The sequence below is a fragment of the Anoplolepis gracilipes genome, chromosome 12 (assembly GCF_047496725.1).
Source record: "Anoplolepis gracilipes chromosome 12, ASM4749672v1, whole genome shotgun sequence".
In the NCBI taxonomy this organism is placed as follows: domain Eukaryota; kingdom Metazoa; phylum Arthropoda; class Insecta; order Hymenoptera; family Formicidae; genus Anoplolepis; species Anoplolepis gracilipes.
This window is the reverse complement of record NC_132981.1, coordinates 6,447,919-6,468,004: the sequence shown is the minus strand read 5'-3', so window position 1 is coordinate 6,468,004 and position 20,086 is coordinate 6,447,919. Positions and strand designations below refer to the sequence as shown.

The 20,086-nt window shown below is 28.5% G+C and overlaps 5 protein-coding genes across 7 annotated transcripts in view; 4 read left to right on the top strand and 1 right to left on the bottom strand.

Annotated features, from left to right (window-relative positions):
• The first annotated feature begins 2,702 nt into the window (after positions 1-2,702).
• LOC140671720 (uncharacterized) lies at positions 2,703-7,063 on the top strand. Its single transcript, XM_072903269.1, has 3 exons — positions 2,703-2,846; positions 3,234-5,699; positions 6,012-7,063. Exons 1-3 carry the CDS (start codon positions 2,825-2,827, stop codon positions 6,227-6,229), a joined length of 2,706 nt encoding a protein of 901 aa, XP_072759370.1. The 5' UTR covers positions 2,703-2,824; the 3' UTR covers positions 6,230-7,063.
• Positions 7,064-8,580: 1,517 nt separating this feature from the next.
• Positions 8,581-13,394, top strand: Sosie (oogenesis-related potein sosie). The gene is made up of 4 exons (XM_072903270.1): positions 8,581-9,448; positions 10,608-10,757; positions 12,039-12,170; positions 12,892-13,394. Exons 1-4 carry the CDS (start codon positions 9,298-9,300, stop codon positions 12,963-12,965), a joined length of 507 nt encoding a protein of 168 aa, XP_072759371.1. The 5' UTR covers positions 8,581-9,297; the 3' UTR covers positions 12,966-13,394.
• Positions 13,395-14,668: 1,274 nt separating this feature from the next.
• Positions 14,669-16,554, bottom strand: LOC140672115 (EEF1A lysine methyltransferase 2). Its single transcript, XM_072903977.1, has 4 exons — positions 16,286-16,554; positions 16,103-16,201; positions 14,939-15,348; positions 14,669-14,837 (listed from the first exon to the last, which is right to left on the bottom strand). The coding sequence occupies exons 1-4, from the start codon at positions 16,339-16,341 to the stop codon at positions 14,743-14,745; spliced, it is 660 nt and encodes a 219-aa protein (XP_072760078.1). The 5' UTR covers positions 16,342-16,554; the 3' UTR covers positions 14,669-14,742.
• Positions 16,132-19,417, top strand: Fech (ferrochelatase, mitochondrial). Of its 3 annotated transcripts, XM_072903973.1 has the most exons (10): positions 16,133-16,270; positions 16,644-16,716; positions 16,790-16,849; positions 17,305-17,500; positions 17,581-17,802; positions 17,917-18,018; positions 18,297-18,462; positions 18,542-18,649; positions 18,760-18,924; positions 19,007-19,417. In XM_072903973.1, exons 1-10 carry the CDS (start codon positions 16,244-16,246, stop codon positions 19,205-19,207), a joined length of 1,320 nt encoding a protein of 439 aa, XP_072760074.1. In that variant the 5' UTR covers positions 16,133-16,243; the 3' UTR covers positions 19,208-19,417. The 3 variants fall into 3 exon arrangements, with proteins under 3 accessions (XP_072760076.1, XP_072760074.1, XP_072760077.1); XM_072903975.1 differs by lacking the exon at positions 16,644-16,716 and having other exon boundaries at positions 16,132-16,270; positions 19,007-19,416; XM_072903976.1 differs by lacking the exons at positions 16,644-16,716; positions 16,790-16,849 and having other exon boundaries at positions 16,135-16,270; positions 19,007-19,416.
• Invadolysin (leishmanolysin-like peptidase, invadolysin) overlaps positions 16,135-20,086 on the top strand; it is a 251,794-nt gene continuing 247,842 nt past the window's right edge. The window contains exon 1 of the mRNA XM_072903972.1: positions 16,135-16,270. The gene's annotated coding sequence lies outside the window, so the exon portion shown is untranslated. The remainder of the gene's footprint in view (positions 16,271-20,086) is intronic.

Below are 20,086 nucleotides of genomic sequence, written 5' to 3'. Positions count from 1 at the left end.
GCCTTGTCGTCGATCTTGAGATTCTTGATAAAAGAACGTTAATTTCTAATAAGGTCAATGTAATGAACCCTTTGTATCTGCATTGGCGAGACGCATAATGTTCGTCAACCACGTACCACTGCATTGAATAGGAACTGGATTGCCTATGGTACAACTCGTAAGAAACAAAAGCTTCAAGATGTGAATTATACGGCCACAATATGACCAGCTGATGATTCAGTGTTTAACAACACGTAGACAGAAACTATAAATTAAAATTAATTGAGCGAATTGGATTTGACGTCACTCTTAACGCGTAAAAATGTAAAATGATTAGGTCAATTTCGAGCATTTGATCGAACAAGTATGTTTGCAATAATATCCAAACAGGATATATACTTAGAACATATTAATTATTATAAGAAAATACTTCTAAATTTTATAGATATATTATTCGGATATTTGCTAACAATTGTTATTTTTATGTTGTTTCATAAGCTCTTGAAAATAATATTATGCTGGTAAATTTAATTCTCTAAAGTATATATAATAATATCATTGTATATGTCCTTATTCTTACATTTTTCGAAAAATGTCTGGAAAGATTATCATTATTTCAAGGCGTTTATAATTAGAGATTATAAATTACTCTCAGTAATTCGTTTATTTTCTTCTTTGATGCGGGGTCGACATTACCAGTTTGATAAGAGTACTGGTCGATTGCACGAAGGATATATACTTGAATAATACGCCTTGACCTCTCTTTTCTATTCGTCTTACAACGTCACTTGTGTCTTGAATTTACCAATGACGTCATTGAAAGCGTAAGACTCAAGAGCATTGCTCGTTCAGTAAAAACGGTCTTAATGAGTACAGCCGGCGCGGCTCGCGTGTCAGCTATTTGGTTCCCTTATCACGTCCGACGGAACCTTAAGAATATGCAGTTTTTCTTTAATCAATCTCATCGGTCGGAAATAGCAGTACTCAAATCACACGCTGCCTATATATAGCCTCATTTCTCTATTCATATCACGCTAATTATATCACAATTGATAATAGGCTTAATTGCTTGGCAATGAATTATTGCGACCCGATTAATAGACTAGGGCTGGAATTCATAAACCGGTCTTATATTCATACAAGAACATCTTAAGTCTAGTTTTAAGTCTTAAGACTCTCTTCAGTCACTGAGATGGCTAAATGGAATTTTGAAAACTTATTTAAAATGGTCTTGAATGTAAGATGTATCTATGAATTCCGTCCTAGAAGTATGAATAAAATATGTCGGTCAATTATACGAAAATATTATACGTGAGTAATATTTTATGCGTTGCTTTGGGCATTTTTAAAGTTTATTATTATTATTTTGTTATTTTTAGTTTTTAATATCTTAATTTTCTCCTATATATATAAATCAATATTTAAATTTAAACAAATATTTTCTCCCCTCCCCCTTCCCGCCCGCCAGGGGGAGAAGAGATATATAAGGACGACCACAATCCAAGGGGCTCATTGTCAGTATCGGAGCTTCTAGCCCTGAAGATGCAAACTGTAATGTTTGCGAAACGTCAGCATTACGCTGTCACGACACGCGGAATCCATATGGAAGCACTTTCCTCTGAGAAATATTTTCTCTATTTTATTCCTTTTTTACTTTATCTACTTAAAATTATTATTAATTTATTTACAAGCAACTATAAACTTGGCGAATAAGAGCCAAACGCGAATGTTAATACGTCGATTTCGCAGAAAATCATTTTTTCTGCGAAATTGATAAGTGCACAGTGCACATATTTTTCTTGGTGTATTTATCAATATTTTTATTCTCATTTTTGAGAATTTAATAAACCCCTTCTTACCTCCCTAAAGAGACGTAGGCGAGAAAAATATCAGGGCAAAAAGGCTTTAGCTCTCATTCGCCAAGTTTATAGTTGCTTGTTATAAACATTAAGAGCCTTATATTCGCAGTATTAATTTTTTTCTTTTTATTTCATGAACATGCGAAAATTTTATAGTCAACACTTTAGTATTGTCTTATAATGATATTTTTCAGATTCAATCTCGCAAGAAAATAATGTATGGCATGGATATACAATAAGTGATTGAACTTATTTTCAATGTATCATGAGAAATGAAAATAATATAAAACGTAAATAAGACCAAATGTTTGTATAACTATAAGATAAAAAATTGTTTTCCTAGTATATAACGTAATGTCGTGCATCCGTTGCCACGAATGAGACGCTCTTTGATCAACCGATATCAATTAATCAAATAAACATATGTCTGATCGTTTATTGCAACGATTAATGGAAATGATTTCAATCATAACAATCACTTGAAACAATTGCTTTAAGTTCTGTTACTATAAAAAATGTCATGTAATATTGATAATTAAAAGGAACCAAAAAAAAAAAAAAAATAACACGATTGATCCGATGCAGACAATAACTTGTCAAATTTATTGTATTTGGTTTACAGCGTCATAATTAATAACAAGCTTTATAAATATTATGTAACGCATAAATTTAAACTTACATTTTTTTCTTCAAATTTTTTATGCCTTGTACATTAATGTAGTTCAAAATTGAGGCGATATATATTGATGAGTTTCTGTTGACAACGAAGTGTAGTCATCGGCGTGACTGACCCGAGAAAGATAAACGACGACCCAAAGAATGTCTTCCTCGTACTTGAAGATGTAGAGGGAGATATCTTTAATCGCAACCTTTCACTTCTGTATGCTACTTTGCCGGGTCGAGATTCGTTCCATACTATCAACTGCGCTGAACATTTAAAGTCTTGTCTCAGTAGGAGATGGTCAGTTTACGATTACTCGCTCATCATGAAGGAACAGTGCAAAAGTGGTGAGATTAAACAATAATATATATTTTTCTCGTTTTTATGTTGAATATAAAAGCATAATTGTTTATATCATAATTACATATAATTTAGTAAAATATTAAAAAATAAAATCTAAAAGTATGTTTTACTGAATTTATATAATATGCATATTTTAATTTTTACATTTTATTTACATATTTATTTATTACAAAATAATGATGTCTTGTAATATACAAGATTGTTGCCGCGCGTACCTATTTTTCTAATTATTATACCTATTTTTTTAAATTTATTATACATATAATAAAATTCATATATTTTTTAATATATTATTTTATCTTGAGGTTTATTTAAATACAGTTTATCATTTAATAAAATGTATAAATAAATAAAAATTGATATTTATACAGAAAAAGACGCAGCTATTTTAGAAGAAGGATTACAACAAGAGAAGCAGGAATATATAAACAAGCTCAAATATAACACCAATTGTTGCAAACAATGGATACGATACATCAGACTGATATTTTTATTTGAACTGACATTATTCTTTGGATGGGGTTGTTACATGATCTTACAAAGTTATCATTCTCGAGTAACGGAAAATGAGGTTACGGTTATCACTCGTGAAAAATATCCATCAGTGTCTGAAGTACAGAAATCACATCCAACTACAGAAATGTCCGTGTTGTTTAAAACTGAAGACATCACAAATAAGCTAAATAATTTTTTAGGAGCTATAAAATTAACTAATAATAAAGAACAAGGTAAGACAAGTGCAATAAATGTAAATAGTATAATGCAAACGAGTACGCAGAATTCTATTAACATGCTAAGTAATGATGAAGATATGGTGAAATCAAGTGATATCAATAATTCACCGATGACATTACTGTCGGAAGATTTAGTATATGACGAAGAATTTATGAAGAATTTAATGCAATCGAAAATTTTTCCAATCAAATATGTCGATAAAATTATTACTATTAACAGAAACAAAAATTCTATTGATTTTAAACAATTTCTTGAAAAACTACAAAATATAGCTAAATTAATAGGAATTAGTGATTTAGGAATTAGTAATTTAGAACAAATAGAAAACAAGTATGGTTTTATTAAAGATACTAATCATTTGACGTTAAACAACCAGAAAAATCATGCATTAGATACATCTAATAAAATTGAAAGTTTAAGACTTGATGCTACAACGACTTTAAATAAAGATTCCGATTTTAAAATAAACCTTGAAAGTAATGTGCAAAGTCCGGAACAAAAATTGTCTGATTTAATAAAAAATGTGGCACAAGATGATCATGGTGAGAAAAAATCTTTGAGAGATTGGACTAATGAACGAGTAAATGCATTTTCAGAATCAGATTTTGTTATATGTCCACCTTGTAAATCTTATGAATCTTCTGGTATATCTTCAGAAGAGCCGATCAAAAGTTCTTCGACTTTACAATCTGTATTAGCACCGGAAATGTTAGATGCATTAAAAAATTCCTTGAGTGTTTTGAGTGATGATATAAAAAATAATGATAATGATGACGCAGATGATAACAATATGTCAGCATCATCTGATAGATTTGCGTCCAGAAGCAATGAACAATGGTTTGATATACCTATTATACAAAATCCACAAGATTATTTTTCGTCAGAAATTACCGCAAACACAAAAGAAGAAGAAGAAAAATATAAATTAATGAAGAATATTGAGCCTTCTTTCAATTTCGAGTTTTCGCAACCAAAAATACAAGACGGTGTGGAATCTTCGACACCAAACGTTAAATTTCAGTGGTTTAATGCACCTCCACTTTTTGCAAATGATCTACAGTTTGGATCAAAAGACGTATCAGAATCAAGCAACACACAAAACCCATCATTAACGGTTGAAAATACAGAGACTATTAACGCTTTTACTCCAGAAAAAGATGAATTTTATGATCAATGTCAGATTAAAATCAAAATGAATGTTTTCAAAGTTAAATGTCCTGGAATTATGTTTAATGAAGAATTGGACCTTGCTTCTTCTAATATAGATACAGATGATTTTTCAGACGTTATTAATTTCCAAGATTTGTCAAACATTATTAATTTTAAAAATAATTTCGATCGCTATATAGATGATTATGATAAAGACTATTATGATATCGACTATTATGACAAAGATAAAAGCGAGCAATCGAAGGATGAATTAATTTCTAATGAGAATTTTGATAAAATAGTTGCAGACTTGCCGAATAGTGTATCTAAAATAATAAATGCAATGCAAGAAAGCATACAGAATGAAACAAGTTTGAAAGACGATGAAACCCTATTTAATTTTCTCTTTAAAAATAATTCTCCTGATAGAATAGCAGTCAATAAGCATGATACAATTAAAAATTCAGACAGAGGAAAAATAAAACAAGAAATAGCCTCTTCTTCTACAACAATATCTTCCTTTACTCACGAATCTCACTCAGGTACCGTTGATTTTAACAAGGAAAGAAATCCACTGTTGAAGGTTTTCAATACACAACAACCGAAACAACTAAAAGTCACAAAAAAACAAGATTTTTTAAATTTCGAAAATGATGAAGCTTTTGGGGATTTAAATAAGGAACATATTCACGCCTTAGAAGAGCAAGTATTTTCTGAATTTAATAATCTTCAGCCGAATATCATGGAACAGGAGCTACCAAAAATTTCTTCTAAAGATAATAATGTGGACATTTACAGCATGTCTCCTTCCACCTTTTTTCCATCTTCAGATTTAAGACGTGAAGAGCATGATTTAAAAGACTTGGAATATCGAAATCCATACGATAGAGAGTTCAAGTTCGAAGTAAGAAAGAAACGAATGGCTGATGATCTAACAATATCGAAGGAACATGGTATGTTAATTATTGTATTAAAAAAGTATATAAACAAATATAAACAAATTTGTTTCTTTTTTATCATAAAATATATATTATTTATAATAAATAACTTTGAACAATTATCTGAATTTTTAAATAAGATAGTTATAATATTACCGGTATTTATGTCAAATATAATTTCATTCAATTTTTATGTGACAATTTCATTAAATAAATTTAATAAATGTATTGTAATTTAATATATTATAACTAGAGGCATTTTTTCAAGCTTCTATATTTATTTCTTTAAATACGTGTGTATTAAAATTGTATTTTTTTATGTTACAGAACAAGTATCAAATGCATTGGAAGAAGTTGATACAAATGTGAACTTACCAAAAAAGTTGAAAAGAGTTTTTCAAAAAATGGAGACTCTTGCTGCATTCATTGACAGACTTCATGAACATCATCTTCTTACTAATAAATTGGACGATGATTATGTTTCGAAAGAATTTTTGATAAAAACTGAAGAAGGCCGAAAATCATACGAAAAAATAAACCTATGATAAGGTAAAATATATAATATATATGGAAAATACATAATACATATTAACACTCCTATTTTTGTATACTATGTATTTTTGTACTTTATGAAAATGATTTATAAAAATATTAAAAAATTTTTATTTATGCTGACTGTCACATTCACACATTCACATATCTTTTATGATAACTAATATTTAATCAAAGAGAGAATAATAGATACATACATAATACATATGTAATGTACATATAAAGTACATTTTAATTACTTTTTACTTTAAATATGTTATTATATTTGATATAATACTTAATATAATACTTAATATATAATATTTAATATGTATATATTTGATATATTATTCTCTTTTACATAAAATTTATTCGTAAAATTTGGATATTCGACAAAAGCATGCTATGGTATAATTAGTGCGTTGCTCATATGCCTGCGCATAGGCCTTGAACTTATTCATGCTAATTTGTTACAATTTATACGTAGCTGCGTTAATCCGATAACGTTTCCATGCGTTAGTTGAATGGTGATCACAATTAACCTTATAAAATTATAAATAATAAAATTGGCAAAGTAGGTCAAGCTCGTATATCTTTTAAATAGGTCTTGATTATGCGTAATCTTTTAAGATGTCACTTTTACTTTAAAAATAAATTCTAGATCATAATTCTGTATCTTGCTACAGTACAAATGTCTTCTTTAATATACTTACATATGGTAATGAAATTCTTATCGATATTATTACTTACTAATTCAACTGTACTACATCGTTCTATTTAATGAAGATACTTATTATTATATTTCATGTTGACGTATATCAATATATCATGTTATTGTTTATTAAAAATATGTAAATTAATAAATTCCTAGCATATTTCTTATATATAAAGCATATATTTTTACAAATTTCAACATCGTGCGTGAAAAAGTTCAATCGATTTATTCAATAATTCTGACATTTAAACTGATCGAAAATGCTGCAAAATATTCAAAGTTACGTAAATGGAACGTTTAATAAAGTATGATAGCTGATCTTATCAAGTTTATTATTGATTTGATATAGCGTTGCACTTCTTTATTAATGTCAGTATACAGCCAATCACGGTTTAATCGCGCGCTGACCTTACACCTTACTAGTTTCGTGAAACATGCAAGATCGACCACGACAGTTCGATCAGTATTTCGATCGCCGGATGAGCATTCCGGCAAATTGCCTTGTAAATCACGGCACGTCCTGCACGCGTCTTGTTAAATTTATGAATTACACGCGAGCCTTCGTGATCGATGATCGATGCAAGCCTTTTCTTGTCGACAGTCGACACAAGAGGCGAAGCGATTGTTGTAAAAACGACACGACAGTTCTGGATTCTGTAAACAAATGTGGTAAAGCGCGATGCACTTGGCGTGTAGACAAACACATTCCTATTGTCTGGCCATAAAATACTAGTAACATAACGATAAATTTTCTGTCGCTTTCGTGCACACGCGGCCGGATGAGCCTCCTTTGTAATCTGCAAAGTTAACATTTCAAACTCGACCGTATTCGCTGACGACGAGACGCGATAAGGGGCGCACCTAAAGTGATAGCACGAAGAAACTGTGCTAGATACTCAGATAAATTTTTATAAGAAATACGCTGGAAGCTTTAAGAAATAATGAACTTTGTAAGAAAAACTATGCACAATTTTGATAAATTTATTTCTATTGTTTACTTATAAGGATGATGAAAAAATAGCATATAATTAATACAATTTTATATTCATTAGATGTTTTAATTTTGAATGAATTTATACTACTGATTTTTTCTGATGGTCTTGTTAGATTACTTTTACAATTAGTGGAATGGAAAGTTTAGAAACAATTATAAAATAGCAAAAAAATAATGATATAAAATGCTTTTCCTTATAATTGCAACGTTGGTTATTTTTGTAAATTATTTGTTGCAGACACATAAAAAGAATAACGTAAATTTTTTTTTTGAAAGAAAGAATAAACAACATATATGTATATAAGCACAAACAATTTAGAAATTATTTAATGTTTTTGATATTTAAATAAATTCTATTTTATTGATTGAATGATGAAAGATTAAATATTTGATTTGACGTATTGTTTAAATTGATTAAAAAATTGCGGGGTTTCATGTAACTCATACACGTTATCAGCATGAGACGAATTTTTTACTTCAAATTTAATCTCATGTAATTGCAAAATATACATATATATTATTAGAAAGATTAAATCAAATTTCTTTAAATCGATCATAAAAATTTAAATTGTTGATGCAATCAGAGAATAATTACGAAAGTTTGTCTGAGATAAGTATAAATATTCTCAAAAATTAAAGCGTTATTGTTATACACATTTTTATGGACTCTTTTTAATTTCATGTATAATTTATTAAGAATTGTTAAATTTTGCCATTTAACCACTGATATATTGGGATCTATATTGGGAACAGATGTTAGTTGATAACGTTGTAAAGCAGAGAATGCGTCGAAGGGTTGTTTCCTGGTAGCGTCCCGAAAAGGAGTTAGGCTTTATATGTTGGGTTCTCATAAATTTTGTTAGTAACAGACTATAGCCACATTTAATCGCGTCTTTCGTGGCGATCGAAGTTCAGCCGGCCAGCTTCGTATTCAGATTCTCAAAGAAGGTGGTAAGGTAACCACCTTATGGTAGAGCATTTTCTGCTTTAGTGGTGGCAGCACGGCGGGTGTTTCGTAGTGGGGATGCTTCGAAGGCTTAAAAGGCCTTCCGACGTCCTTGTAACACGCAGTCTTGGAATCAAACATACTTGTATCCCGTGTAAGTGGATCGAAAGTGTGAGAAGTATTCTCTCTTAAGTTAACAGTCGTTGGTTTCACATCAGACCATCATCAGAGTGATCTTGTGTCGAGATCAATTTGTTAAGAAATAAAAAAAAAAGGAGTAGAGCCGAGTGAAATAAAAGTTTATGTAGACAAGAAAGTGATTTTTCTCCTCGTGAGTTATCTCTTTACTAGAATCCCCGTTTGTGACTAGTGACGTCGTAAGTGATAACAATTTAATTATTTGCATAAAACAATCTGTCGAGAAACCATGAGAGACGACGGAATGTGTCTCCGAATAATTATATCCGTTTTATTGGTGGCATCAATATTTTCGCCGCCAATGTCAGGTGCCCTTACTACTTTTGGGAAGACCAATCCGCAGAATCAAAATACAAATCCACCGCCGCCACCAACACCAAGTACGTATATAAATTAAATAATAAAAATTTAAAGTTAATGATTCGAGTAGCATGTATATCTAAGTAAACGTATTCTAAGAATAATGATATAATAGTTTACTATTTTTTTCATAATATTTTTTAGAAAAATTAATTATACTATATTATATTATCATTATTTAGAAAAAAAAATATTTATTTTAAAAAATATTTGATAAATTAGATTTTTACACAAGTAAATTATTAATTATTATTTACCGTAAGGTGTTTAAACAATTTAATTAATATTTTGAATTATATCTTAAAATGCATGTTTAGCAAGGCAAATTTATATTAAATAAATATCTTAATGCATATAGTAATTCTATTTTAACTTTATTTAGAATTTATGTTAAATAGAAATTTTAATTTATTTTAAAATCATACCTAGATTCCTTATTTCTTCAACTTAGATTTCTGTATATAAAATGTTTAAAAATCTCATTGTCAGTTTAACGCTCTATATAAAATCGTATAAATAATACTCTATTTACTGTATTTATTCGATACATACATATGTATATACATATCAAGTTTCATTATATTATAGATATTACAAAAATGTATACTATCATCTAACATCGGCATTTCTAAAAATATGCAAATTAATATCTAATATAATCAGATGCAATTGTATTTAAAATTTTATTTAAAATTGCGTAGAAATAAAAATCTGATATATTTTAGAGTCAAGGTTAAATTGAAATGCAGATGAATACTAATGCTCTGCTGAATGTCAGAGTTCTATTCGTATGACTTTTTGACGATTACCATTCTAACAATAAGTTTTTTATATTATTCCTTGCACAATCAAGAAATATAATTATATTTATAGATTTTACTCCATAAATTGTTATTCTTTAGTTTTACTTTATTCATTACTAAGAGAAAATGATAGAGAGATTCTCTAGGGAATCTCTTTGAATAAATTTTAAATATTAAATAACAAACATAGAAAGAAAATGTAATTATAAGGAATTTAAAATATTACTTTAATTTCACATTTGCAAGTTTAATCTTTAGTGAAATTTTTTGAAATAATATTGCATAAATTTTTTATGAATTAAATGTATTAAATTTGTTAAGAATTCAATAAAATTACAATTCCGTATATATTGTAAAATATTATCTATAATTGCAGTTGGTAAAGCTCGCGAATGCAAGATAAAAAGTGATTGTGATGGAATTCAAAATACAACGTGCATGTCGGACCCCCGAGATGGAAGAACTCGATGCCTCTGCGGCGATTACTCGGCACCTCTTAATGGTGCCTGCACTAATAAATTTAAAGGTAGATATTAGATTTTCACAATATTAGTTTTATATTATCAGTTTTTAATTATCCATTATATAATAGACAAAGACAGCAAAATAAGATCAATTTTTACTTGGCGAGATCGACTTTATTATTTAAGAAATATCCTACAACAATGGACAAGTATTTTTCGAGAAATTTGCAGAGATAGAAAATTAGTTTCAGATTAGTCAAAAAATCAACCGTTGAAATATTTTTTGTAGAATTTATAGGCATGCTGTATTCTACTCGTAATATGTAACATAATTTTTCTTGTTCGAATTTTTGTATACACGACAAAATATTTCCGATGTTTTGCATGTCATTACGTCTATTATTTTAATTTCGTGAAATAGTCAAATTTCGGATGGGATGATTATAATGGAAGCCGGTATCAAGATTTGCATATACTTACGTGCTGTATTGCAATATGTGAACATATGACGGTGTTCTTAGCTGGTCTATGGTTATCTATGCAAATTGGTACGGGTAAAGAGTACCGCCCCGACCTACCTTCAATAGTTGCACCGACTACCCGTTTTTCTGCAGTGTTCCCTGCACGACAGAAGAAAGCGTAATAATAGAACAAACAACAAAAATTAAAAAAAAATATTACATTTAATCATTAATCTTTTACAAATTACACTGTAAAAAATATTATGTATTTATTATAACATTTTACAAGAATTATAAAACATACTTATATAAGTAAAGACGTCTGCATAATTGTTATATTAAATTACATTAAATGATTATAAATGATCGATAGAAATGATAGTAATAACCGTACCTGGCACACTGCAATAAAATTGAACTACTCAATCTCAAAACTTTGGAAACTGTGTAACTATATAACCAAGTGATTTGTAGTTCGATACGTAATATTAGAGGTTCGTGAAACGACCCGGAAACCCGGCAATTTTATTTGATTAGATGATCACTATGCACGTTTCCTATCTGTGATTTTCGGCAAAGTTGCCAATGATTGCCCGGACATTTTAGTAAGCGCAATTAACTGCAGTTACAAATCGATCGCTGCTTAAAGTTTTGTCAGAATTATGTTCGAGAAATTAAATAGTGCTATGTATTTATATAGTAACTAATTAAAATTGCACAAACTCACATATGTATATTATACATTTAATTGTAAATGTTTAAAATCTTTGTGAAAGTAAATTTATTTCTTGAAAGGCAAGACATTTAAAGCTTGTTCTCTGTTGGTCAGTTTCTTATGCAAATCGTTAAATCATCTTAAAAATTTGCGTTCTTTTCTTGTAGCGCTTCATGCACCCTGCAATGACGACGGAGAGTGCATAGAAGATGCCCATTGCGTTGCGCGCAACAATTCCATAGGGAAACGATGTTATTGCCAAGATGGATTTTCTGAAGACACTCCATTTTTTTGTAACGGTAATCATCATTTATTGTCATCTTAAAAAAATGCTTATTTATACAGCAGAATAATATATTATACATTTGATTGCAATCTCTAGAAATTATGCAACAATTTATTACTGCTGTTTTAATAATGTTATTCAAAGTCGAAATTTCTATCAAAATAAAATTTGCTAATTATCATTAAACTAATAAATTTATTAAAATTTTGATGCTTAATAAAGAAATAAAGAAGATGTATTAATATTATAAAGAAATTTTCATTTTTTTTAAATTTTGTATAAATCATAAGATATTCTGTTAAATAGAAGAAAATATTCTTTTAATTTTATTATAAGTTAACATGTTGATTATTGTTATATTTAATTAGTGTATTGGATAATATTCTTATTTAAAATAAATATTTAATATATCTGTTTCTCATCCTAGAAACAGGATGTTTTTGGTCTGTGATATATGCAGTAAAAGATTTAAAACAATATGATAATAATTTGTGTATTAAATATTACTTATCAACTGCAATCAATAAGAAATATATTAATGTACTAAATATTGTTGAATTAATTTAAAATTTGTAATCTATATGAGTTACAAAAAAAATGTGTGTAATAACGGAACTTTAAATATTTTTATAAAACTAACTCTGAGATAACTGCATATCACTTTTTCACACGCATAATGTGTTGATAATAAAAAATATATCATCAGCTTAAAACGTTATTTATATCTTTTGTAGGTTGTTCATCCATCTTCGCGCAGTATACTTTTCTGGTTACTTCGCTTATACTCGGAAGACTTAATTATATTTAAATCTTTAAGCTTTCAAAAATTATCTCGTCAATTCCTGAACTTGTATGATAACCTATAGTAGAAAAACGATAATTCTTCGAATTAATGAATCCGACATTACGTGAGAATATACGCTAGAATACACTTATTTATAAGAGTATCATCAATCTCGTTAATTTAATGACGCATTTAAGTATAATATATACAATATACATATATGAATATGTTCAAATTTTAAAATAGTGTAAAGCACATTTATGTGTAAAATAGTCATACGTTTTATATCTTGACTGTAAACTGTTCCAGTAATCGCGCACTTTTTTTGCGTTTATAGATTTTTTAGAAAAACAGTTTTTCTTTGGTGAAGAAAAGTTTAATTAATCACTTCTTCTTCTGCATATTTTTAACAACGACTCTTATAAAATGGTAAGACCTTAACATATTTCGTAAATTTATAATTATTTAAAACTGTTTTTTTTCATATTCAAATAACTGAAATTATTCTTTAAGTAATTTAAAAAATGTGCGATTTCTGGAACACTGTATACTACATAAAATGCAAGTATATGTTGCAAGTATATATATATATATATATATATATATATATATATATACGTAAAGTATATGCATAAAGTCTTATATAATATATAAAATCTATTTTCCAATTCTAATTCTCTTAGTAATTTTAAACTTGAAAAATTATATCTATATTTATAACTAACATATATATATTGTAATTCATAAATTCTATAATTAACGATAAGATGTGTAATACTATGTTTAAAACTATCTTTAAATTATATAAAGAAAAATTCAAGCTTTGCATTTATTCCATAAGATAATGGATATGATTTTAATTTTGAATCCATATAAACGATTTTGCTCTTGCCACTTTTAATTTTTATTCAAACAAATATCATTATCGATTTTACCTTATGTCATTGTATTTTTAGTGTAATGATTACAGTGTCTGTCATTTAATTACTATTCATATATCTTAATTTTCATAGTCTGTTATAATAATCACACAAGTGTGAAAGATTATTAAAAAGTATAATATTAATATAACTCAGATAAAACTTATTATTAGATTGATTGATTAGATTGTTGGATTTAAATATCTTTAGAATCGAGATAAAAAAACGAGCTTTAATAGTTACTGTTTTTATAGTGTTTATATGATTAAGCTTCATATTACGGGCTTTCATATGTTAAGAGCATAAAAACCATTTATTTATTAGATGCAAATGTTAATATATTTAGTTTAATTTATTGTCTAATGTATGTATTATATAATGTATGTACTACATTTTCTTTATCGTATTAAAACAATAAAAAAATGTTCATCTTAATTCTATCAATCAATTTAAATGTGACATCAAAATCTTTTTGAGAAATATGAACTTTTACCAATAATGCCTTCATTACTAATATAAATGCACTATAATAATAAATAATGTATTTATTCCTCTGTACTCTATCGTATGTTTAGAATATTTATCAATCACAGAATTATTGCAAACTCTAATTTATTATAGTATAAGTATCTTTTGTAAACTTTGTAATATAATAACAGTTAAAAGAATATGTAGAACTAATAATTAGTTTCACTCTATTATCGTGTTATGTATTTGAATATTTTGTGCACAAATAAAACCTTGAACCTTTTTGAAACACTTATTTATTCTTATATATAAAGGTGATTATCAAAATCTTTATACGAATTATGCATAAATATCTCATTTATTTCGATGTAATACACTGTGATGTAGTACACATATAAAATATTTTTTCATTGTCACTTTTTCCTAAATACCAATTGTGTTACAGTGTTTCCTGTCTGTCCACCAAACTGAAAGGTATCTGTAGGAAGTTCACTTTCGAGTTCGAAATCTGTAAAGAGTAATTATATCACAAAACATATATATTTTTCATATAATTATTAGAGAATTAATAAGCAAAGCTATTAAAATTTCATTATAAATTGTACTAACGATTCGCAAAGTGTTTTAATAATTCTTCCTTGGTCCAGTTACAGGAAATCAATACTAAATATCCTTTAGACGAAAGAATGCGGTGTATATTTTCTACATATTTCTGTCGCTTCGTTGCCGGATCTTCTGGATTTAAGCTAATAGCATCATAAGTGCCTTTATCGTGAACAACTTTAAAATCATGCGATAATGTATTATTGAGAATATCGCAGACTTCTAATTTCACATTTGGTAAATTATTATTGTTCAACACCATACGAGCGAGATCCACCGCTTTCTGTGAATAATCCACCCCCGTCAAGTTTGCGAATCCTTGTTTCGCGAGTTCTACCAAAGTCATTGCATTACCGCATCCTACGTCGATTATTTTATCGTTTTCTTTGTTTAAATCTAATTTCATAGTAATCCACCTAGAAAAGATTTGGTTTGCTAATTTTAAAGTTTGCCCATATATATAATAATTCTTTTCTTTTATTTCCATTTTTTATCTTTATTGATATTTTTAGAAAAAAAGCGTGGTAGACTTTATAATTTTATTATTTTAACAAAACTTAAATTTTAATTATCTTTTCTAATTACATATATAACATTATATTATTATATCATTCATTTACAATTTATAAAAAAGAGATCGTCAAGTAGTTAAAAATTATGTATTATATTTTAGAAGTAAAATCATACAATATAAAATATGTAATGTACTAACATAATAAATTTGTTTTCGTATTCTTTTTATATATAAAATTATAGATTTTACATAATTTTTTTATATCATTCTAACACTTTAAAGATGCATTTAGAGGCAAATAGAAAAAAGAATCTTAATGCGAGCATCAAATAGCCTTATTAATATTTTTAAACACATGTTATAAATATACATTTCCAGATTATATTTGTGAAGATCATTTTATAGATAGGAAATATAAAATTACATTTCTAAAATACCTATTTTATCTACAGTAGGAAAAGCTATTGCTGCAGATACCAACAGAATGCTGTCAAAAGAGAAAATAGTTCCGTAGATGGCATCACGAGTAACGCGCGAGGAACTGCCTCGGTCGCGTCGTGTTTACATTTTCGCGCGAAAGTCTATCGATTTTCCGTTGCGTTGTTTACGCGCGGTGTGTAAGACGCGTGTTCGCGGTTAGTCTCTAGTTCGCTTACCGTACGACCTTGCGCGAATTGACAGTGCCGAACCATATCTCGCCCACGTCGCCGTGATCGCGGAAGTTGTCGAGCTCCTGGGCGTACGCGTTCTCCCAGCTGCGAGAAATACGGAGGAACGTGAAGCAAAAGCTGCGAGTAATGCACTATGAGTGTTGCAGGATCACGGTATGTATTACTTACTACTCGAGAGTGCCTAGATTCGATGCTGCCAATTCCTCGCTTTCCTGCTCTGTCATAGTTTTATTGCGGTTCTCTCAGTCTGATTGTCGAACGATATTTCCGAGACGATCGAATCTCGTCACGTGAGAATTCCACGCTTGTTAACTGATTAACCACGTTGTTATAAGCAAATTCTGAATCAGACAAGTGCACAAATATCTAAATGGATAATATTTATTAGTCGTGGACCGGTCCAATAAATTTCAACGTGGAAGCAAGACCATTTGTGTTGCTTCCAAATTTCATGGTTAGATGGCAGTAGCCTCTAAAGAGCTTTCTTTAATTCCAACCAATACATTTACACCTTTTCTATTTGTAGATTGCATGCATGGTTGTATTTGCGTGTATCGTGTTGAACATAACCTTATCGTCGCGACTGGACTTGTTTAACGGTACTTGCTGTCATCGTGATAGTGCACGTTTTTTGTTAACTTATATTTCACAATTTTTAACTTTTTGTCTTAGATTGTCAAGTTATTTATTTAAACATGAGTGTTAGCAAGCTGTTAATGAATTTATCTTTTGGTAAGTAAATAATAGACTGACTTGATTTTTATAATCTGTATTAATAATCAATTGATTGCATTAAGTAAAGATAAGAGAATATTAAACTTAATATTAACCTAGCAATATTATAAATCTCTCTATTTATGACATTTATAAAATTATTAGCTGCACAATATGTATTAATATTAAAGTCAAAGTTCTTTTTATTGTTTAGAATGACAAGCAATACTAATTATATATTTATTTATAGTTATTATATATAAACCTTAATTTTATAAAATGTGTAAGTTTAAACAGGATACTATTATATATCAAGCTACAGTTTTCACAATCTTTGACTGCAAATCTAATAATTCTATGCTGCAAATCTATTATTTTCATTGATCCTTGAGATGATTTCTATACAATAATCATTTCTATAGAATAATTAAATGAGAGAGAATTCTACATAATAGTAACATGATGTTATATAGGACAAGGTAGAAAACTCTCTACTATAACACGATGCTATGCTTCTGTTGCTGCAAATCTAACAAACGATAACAGTATAAAACCAAAAACTGGAATATTAATGTTAAACATGGGTGGCCCTACCAACATTGATCAAGTCCATGATTATTTATTGAGAATAATGACTGATCGTGATATGATTCAATTACCAATACAAAGGTTATCTATATTTCAACGCATATATCTTATACAGTAACAAGTATTGTCTAAAAGAGATATCTTATAAAATTATGTTACAGTAAATTAGGTCCTTGGATAGCCAAACGTCGTACTCCAGAAGTACAAAAAAAATATTCTGAGATTGGTGGTGGATCACCAATTCTGCAGTGGACAAATAAACAGGGCGAACTTTTATGCGAAAAATTAAATAAAATTTCGCCTGAAACTGCACCTCATAAATATTATGTTGCCTTTCGATACGCAGATCCTCTCACAGAGGATACTCTTGAGAGGATACGCAAGTATGATTATATCATATTTTCTTAAATATAATGTAAACATCTGCAATCTAAAAATATTAATATTAAAAGATATAACTTGAATTAATTATATATCTTTTGTATTTACTTTTCCAGTGATGGCTTGCAGCATACTGTTATTTTCTCTCAGTATCCTCAATATAGTTGTTCAACTTCAGGTTCCAGTTTTAATGCTATCTACAATTATTATAAAACTAGGTGATTATTTTATTTTTTATTTACTTTTAGAATCAGAAAAATTTATATACAATTGCAGCCCATACATATTGCATATAATGTGCTTCGTTGTATACATATTTGTTTATTCTATGTTACACAGAATTTGCCTGAGATGTATGATTTAAATTATGTATTATTTTCATACACACACACACACATATATATGTTATGTAGAAATAGAAATAAATAAAATACAGAGGATCGAATATATAAAAATATATGTGTATGTAAAACAGATAGAAATTACATTTTTGCAGAGAGTTGCCATGTGAGATGAAATGGAGTGTAATAGATAGATGGGCTACACATCCACTTCTTGTAAAAACCTTTGCTGAAAGGATTAAACATGAGCTTGCACAATTTCCTAGCGAAAAAAGAGACGACGTTATAATTTTATTTTCAGCTCATTCATTGCCATTGCAGGTTGTCATTTTTAATATAATATATATTTACTTTGTAATCATTTAGAAATTAGTATTACTGTTTTTTTCGCAATCACTAGGTTGTAAATAGAGGGGATTCTTATCCTGCGGAAGTTGGAGCCACAGTAGCATTAGTTATGCAGGAATTAAATTATTGTAATCCATATAGTTTGGTATGGCAATCGAAGGTACATTCATATAAATATAAATATGTTTAAAATTTAAAGAAGCTAGCTTAGAAGAAATATTTCATTGCATGCTGCATTATGTTTTATGAAATATATATATATATATTTAGGTTGGACCTACGGCGTGGCTAGGGCCTTTTACCGATGAAGCATTAAAAGGCTATGTTAAACAAGGCAAGAAAAATTTTCTTTTGGTACCTATTGCATTTGTAAATGAACATATTGAAACTCTTCATGAATTGGATATAGAATATTGTCAAGAACTTGCCCAGGAAGTAAGAAGTGCCTCGATATTTTATTGTCTATTTTGTATAAACGAACAGAACGAACGAAATATTTTATGTTTAATCTTTTCAGCTGCGTATCGAAAGGATACGAAGGGCTGCGGCTCCTAACGATCACCCTATTTTCATCGATGCTTTGGCGGACATTGTTGCTTCTCATCTTAGGTCGCAAAAACCTATAAATCCTAAATTTTTAACGCGATGTCCGCATTGTGTAAATTTAAATTGCGATGCTAGCAAGAGCTGGTACGCTAAAATATGTAACAATATGTAAAATTTCATAACTACTGTGATATTGAAATTATGTATATAAATTTTTTTTTTTTAAGTATGAAATTCTAATTGTTTAATTAAAGGTACGATTAATTATATACAATCTGTTTTATATATATATATATAAAGTTATAAAATGTTATATAAAAAAAGTGTATGTTTGTTAATAATTGAAGAAGTAAACAGGACATATGGACTACATATATGTATATATTTTGTAAAACTCCTGTATATATAATATTAATTAAATTATAATATTTCTTATATTTTGTTGTGAAAACTTTCGTAAATTCCTTTAGTAATTTATTAAAAATTAATTATTAAAGTAATTTTGCTAATGAAAGGTTATTTATGTAAACATTTACGAACTGTAAACACTTACGAATTACATTTACATTTGCTAAGAGTTCGTCGCTTCTGGCAGCATAATTTAGGATAATATGATATTCACAATTCTTAAATAAAATATCGAGTTCTTATTAGCATAACATTTACATTTGTGTGAATGTATATATTTTCTGTCCGAGTTGCGCATTTTCTACTTTTTCCACGAGATTAAACTATGATTATATTAAATGCATCGACGATTTCGACGTTATATTTAGCCTTGGTAGCTTTTTCTTGAAATAATTTCACGACAATCAGACCGTAGAGATCATATCTATCGCTATAGAAAAACAGTTATTGCATTTTATATGTAAACTCAATAATTTTTAAACCATAACACATAATGTTCGTAATTTAATTTTATATCTAATTTACAATTTTGCAACAGTTTTAGTTTTAAAACTAAAAGATATTTGCTCCGTTTTCTTATATTTATTTCTTCACTATTTATTTAACAAGAGCAAATAAATTCACATAAATTGAAGCTTTTCTC

Bases quoted from the DNA above. Each gene is read 5' to 3' on its own strand.
- LOC140671720 (XM_072903269.1), top strand. From the start codon at position 2,825: ATGAAGGAACAGTGCAAAAGTG. The intron at 2,847-3,233 runs GTGAGATTAAAC...ATATTTATACAG, and splicing joins GAAGGAACAGTGCAAAAGTG to AAAAAGACGCAGCTATTTTA. The intron at 5,700-6,011 runs GTATGTTAATTA...TTTATGTTACAG, and splicing joins AACAATATCGAAGGAACATG to AACAAGTATCAAATGCATTG.
- Sosie (XM_072903270.1), top strand. From the start codon at position 9,298: ATGAGAGACGACGGAATGTGTCTCCGAATAATTATATCCGTTTTATTG. The intron at 10,758-12,038 runs GTAGATATTAGA...CTTTTCTTGTAG, and splicing joins CTGCACTAATAAATTTAAAG to CGCTTCATGCACCCTGCAAT. The intron at 12,171-12,891 runs GTAATCATCATT...TATCTTTTGTAG, and splicing joins CACTCCATTTTTTTGTAACG to GTTGTTCATCCATCTTCGCG.
- Fech (XM_072903973.1), top strand. From the start codon at position 16,244: ATGCACTATGAGTGTTGCAGGATCACG. The intron at 16,850-17,304 runs GTAAGTAAATAA...GATGTTATATAG, and splicing joins GTTAATGAATTTATCTTTTG to GACAAGGTAGAAAACTCTCT. The intron at 18,650-18,759 runs GTACATTCATAT...ATATATATTTAG, and splicing joins GTTTGGTATGGCAATCGAAG to GTTGGACCTACGGCGTGGCT.
- LOC140672115 (XM_072903977.1), bottom strand. From the start codon at position 16,341: ATGACAGAGCAGGAAAGCGAGGAATTGGCAGCATCGAATCTAGGCACT. The intron at 16,202-16,285 runs GTAAGTAATACA...TATTTCTCGCAG, and splicing joins AATCTAGGCACTCTCGAGTA to CTGGGAGAACGCGTACGCCC. The intron at 15,349-16,102 runs GTAAGCGAACTA...AATCTTTTCTAG, and splicing joins AATTCGCGCAAGGTCGTACG to GTGGATTACTATGAAATTAG.